This window comes from Alosa pseudoharengus, unplaced genomic scaffold (assembly GCF_046254945.1).
Source record: "Alosa pseudoharengus isolate Yale_2024_CS ecotype anadromous, Long Island Sound unplaced genomic scaffold, YU_APseudo_1.1 YU_APseudo_1.1_scf_5, whole genome shotgun sequence".
NCBI classification, from domain to species: domain Eukaryota; kingdom Metazoa; phylum Chordata; class Actinopteri; order Clupeiformes; family Clupeidae; genus Alosa; species Alosa pseudoharengus.
Window position 1 is genome coordinate 37,411,964 of NW_027468837.1, and position 4,604 is coordinate 37,416,567.

Genomic DNA, 4,604 nt, shown 5'->3' on the forward strand with positions numbered 1-4,604 from the left:
TGATGCATGGTCTGCTCTTGGACCACCATATTCAGTTTATTAATTTGACGTGAATTATTACACAAAATGTTCATTAAATGCACGAAGTATTCCTAGGTTAATGATTAATATGAATCATACAGTATGAAGGCTACCTAGCTAATGTTAACTAGCACTGCTAGCAGCATTAACATTACAACCTCCCTGCTTAGCTAACTCACCACAACTTTGTAGGTCTTGTCCCTCATGCTGCTGACCCTTACAAAACCCACAAACTGACTCTCGGACACACAACAGTCAATAATGTGACCCGATTTCACTCACTGGCTTTCACCCCTTTGGACACTCACTAAAACATAATATTCATACCTGTGTTGCAGCATGTAGGCTAATGTTAGCTGCATTATGTAATGACATACAATGTCGGAAATGCTAAAGGTTAGCCTGTCGGCTAGTGCAGTTAAGTTTTTATGGCTTACACCGCAATTGTCAATGGAGAAATTGCATTGACTTTTTACATCCGGCATCGACTGTGGGCGGGACTGTGCAGCTCTATACATGGATTTCTATGGAACGTCACGAAAACATGCGTGCGCAACCAAGAGGCAGAAAGCACCACAGAACAGCATAGAGCAATGCAAAAGAGCAAAAGAATAAAATGAGTTTTTGTGCTGAAAACTGCACCAATTCGAAATCACGATGGCTAGAGAATGTTAAATATGTTCAATATCCCTAACGGAATGCATGTCTTCGCCAAAAATGACAAAATACGATGTTATATTAATAATCCAAATGAACGTCAAACTTTGAAATATAGTCTGAAATGAGATGTTATTATCATTGAGACAACAGGGGTATACAAAAAAATCCGATTGTAGTTTACAGCAGCCAACTATTTAGGTTAAGTTTATAACGTTGTGGACGGCCACCAAGCATCTTCTGCCTCGCGGCTGCGCGCGCATCTAGTTTTGTTGGTAAACGGGAAACCCGTGTATTGGCCCTGACTAAGTTTGTGTGATATATAAACCACAATCCTTGTTGATACAAGTACCAATGTTCGTCTAGAAAGTTTTTATTCACATTAAGATTTTCGCCATCTTTGTCAATAATTCAACTTTCAAACTATGACTGAACGGCCTTTCCACCAATCACAGGCATCACTGTGGGATTGTGGGATTGTTCAGGATTGTGGGTAATGAAGTACTTATCCAAGACATCGCGAATAAAAGACATTTATCTCAAAACGAGGTTAGTGCCCCGTGAACTTTTGGCGTCTATATGAGCATACACAATCGCTTAGTACAGCCGTAGCTGGTTTTGAGTCTACCATGTGCAGTTAAGTTTTTATGGCTTATACCCGAATTGTCAATAGAGAAATTGCATTGAATTCTTACTTCCGGAAACTCCTGTGGGTGGGACTGTGATGCTCTATGACAAGGACCGCCCCCATGGCTACTTTGTTTTTCCGACAGCAAGTGTTCATGTGCTTTGCCATCAGAATGTGTAACAAACATAGATGCCACAACAAAGGTTAAAACATACACTCACTAATCCTAAACAAACAACTGTATTTGCTTAATATATAGTGTAAGATGCTCGTGAAAGAAAGATATGCAGCTTTCAAGTGATAAAAAGGGAAAATTCCCAAGTTCACATTAAAACATTTGGACATGAAAGGCCACATGGACTACAAACGAACTACAACGTGACGACAAAAGTGATGACGAGCCCCTAACTGGGCAACTCTGTTAGCAAAATCTAGCCCCAGTTTCCGACCTCTGACTCACACATTAAGTGACGTGAATGACGCGGAATGATGATGTTTTCACTCGGAGAAAGGTTTTTCCGAAGCCCATGAATGCTAGGTCAGTCACATCTATGAAACTCCCGCCCTGCGTCCTGATTGGCTGTACCATAAAATCGGTTGCAGAAATCACTCTCAATGGAAGAGGTCCCAGATGGATGTGAGTGAAGCTAGGCGGAGCTAAGCGGAACGAAATTCATCTGGCTAGGGTCAGGTTAGTCAGCAGAGGCCTCTTACATTGTTTGCAGGTAGGCCTTATGGTAGGCAGGTAGGCCTTATCGATGGCAAACGTGAAACAGCGCCAAAACAACCACCAGTGGACAAAAAGAGTATTACATGTGTACTGTTAAGACCCGCCATAGAGAATGAATGGGGGAAATTACGGAGGTTAGTTTGACGATGTCATACTCCCGTGCAGGCCGTATCCTATATACCACGGACATGTTTTGGGGGGCCACCTAAAATGAGGTGGCGGGCCGTAGTTTGGGGACCACTAATCTAGAAGCACTAGGATATTACAGAGGTATAGAACATCATTTATCATTATATAATCTTCTAGAAGTACTATATGCACTATGGAGGGATATTATAGAGGTATTACATCGTACAAATATTATACACTACCATACAACTACTACAGTAGCCTATTGCTGGAGTGCTTTTCCGTAAGGATCAGGAGTTTGGGGAAGGCAGCCAGCGGTCCCCAATGCAAAAATAAGATGTTATGAGATGCAGTGGACACCGGTGAAAGGGCACAGTACTGTCCGGTCAGACCATAGACTGTAAATAGGCTATAGATGATGGGTCAGAGTGTGAGATAAAGAGGTACTGTGCTAGTCCTGCTGAATGAGGCATTTTCACACAGCCTCCTATGCAGAGGGAATTACCCAGTGATACCAGGGGAATCAACTTGTTCAGGATGTGCACAGCACAGGCCCTGGACAGTTTCAAAAGTACACAAAATATAAACACCTTCTGCCCTTACATTCACAGTCATTCATTTAGCATACTCAATGAGAAATTGCACTTAAGCTGTAATGCAGAAGAGCTCTTTATCCAAAGTGACTTACTCCATGAGAAATAACACTTAAGCTACTCAATGAGAAATAACACTTAAGCTATATAATGCAGAGGAGCTCTTAGGTGGCAATAAGTAACACAATAATTTACTTTATTTAGGTCCAAGCCATTAGCCTGACGAGCCAGACCCACAACATGAAGTGTGCAATGCACAGTCACCACTAGGGGCCGACGGGCGTCCATGACACAAGTAGCATTGTGTAACGTAAAAAGTATTCTTGCATTTGTATTGAATTAGTTTTAAATGATCCAGGCCTACGGTACCATAAGGTACAGTTCCGTCACGTGTTAACCAGTGTTGTGTTGTAGGCCTACAGTATGCAGGTTCCATCAGTTCTAAATAAGACGCTGTGTCTTTAAAAAAAATGCAATGACTAAACAAGGAAGTTCCCCAACAATAGATTGAAACTTCAGAATCTCCGAGGAATTTCCACCCCGTTGTCACTCACGGATTGCTGTGTCTGCATGTCGGATCATACAATGAGCCGCGAGATAAAGGTCAGAAAGTTATTAGAATTGTTTAATAATAAGGCGTATTAAAGGCGCGTCTTTGCCTTAATTATGTCACATTTTGAGTCAGTTTTGCTTCAGCCAAATGGTGGGAAAAACGTAGGCTAGGACTTTTCCTTTAGTTACTATTGCAGGATTCTTTCCCGGGTTGTTGCTTATTAGAATGGAGGATTCAGTTGTCTTGTGTGAGAAAGTATATGGCAACAATGTGACGGCTGGAAGTTGGTTAACTTGTTAACTTGTCGCTATGTTTACCTGTCAAAGGGAGGAAGCCGCCGTTTCCTATGACATTACAGCAGAAAGGAAGGACCCCTGAGTACTAACGCAACCTGAGTTGGCGTTGGTGTGAATTACTTCTGAAGGTATTTTGCTTAAATATTATTTTAATTATATTTAAGCAAATAATAAGGTAGTTACCTGTAACTAGGATTAAAAGTGCATGTGTGTGTGTGAGAGAGAGACAGAGGGGGGGGATGGCATCATGCCAGTGATTTGCATATAAGGAATAACAGGTAGGAGAAAGTTGTGTCTGTACATGTGTGAGTGAGTGTGTATACATAAACCTATGTGTGTGTGTGTGTGTGTGCGTGTGTGTACTGTACACTATAATCCTCTAAATGATACCTGAGTACTGTCCTGAGGTGTGTGTGTGTGTGTGTTAAAGTTAAAATATTTGAAGTGTCATGTTCTTTTGATCTTTTTATGGAGGATTTAAACTTTAAAATACCAGCCTTTGATTTCTGCCATTGAGAATCTAGGATACAAATGGCAGCTCATTGTGTTAGTGTTTGGTAGCCTAGGTCATGTATAGGTTGGCGGTCTGTGCACTTATAGTGCATTGGGGCACTATATAAAATAAAGGCCAAGCAGCTAGCAAAGTACAGTACTGTTCCATCAGCATGTTTATTTGGAAGAGACAATGTTTCCTATACCCTTGAATCTGAATGATAGATTGCTGAACTGCTGTGATCTACTTGGAATATTCAGAATATTTTATTCCTAATGTAACTTGACCAAATAAACTATATAAAATGTGTGTGTGTGTGTGTCTACATGCATATAAACCTCTAAATGTTACCCCAGTACCGTCCTGAAGTGAGGTGAGCCGGTCATCCTCTGTCCTCGAGTCATGACTGCCAGCACAGCTGGCTACCTCTGGTCCCTGGAGGACATCTTGGGGCAAGGAGCCACCGCCAGCGTCCACAAAGCCCGGAACAAGGTAGGGGGGCTT

The 4,604-nt window shown here is 41.8% G+C and overlaps 1 protein-coding gene across 1 annotated transcript in view; it reads left to right on the top strand.

Moving 5' to 3' along the window:
• The first annotated feature begins 3,254 nt into the window (after positions 1-3,254).
• ikbke (inhibitor of nuclear factor kappa B kinase subunit epsilon) overlaps positions 3,255-4,604 on the top strand; it is a 27,521-nt gene continuing 26,171 nt past the window's right edge. Inside the window, exons 1-3 of the mRNA XM_076267659.1 lie at positions 3,255-3,361; positions 3,638-3,735; positions 4,457-4,592. Coding sequence (XP_076123774.1) covers positions 4,503-4,592 — 90 coding nt within the window. The 5' untranslated portion in view covers positions 3,255-3,361; positions 3,638-3,735; positions 4,457-4,502. The remainder of the gene's footprint in view (positions 3,362-3,637; positions 3,736-4,456; positions 4,593-4,604) is intronic.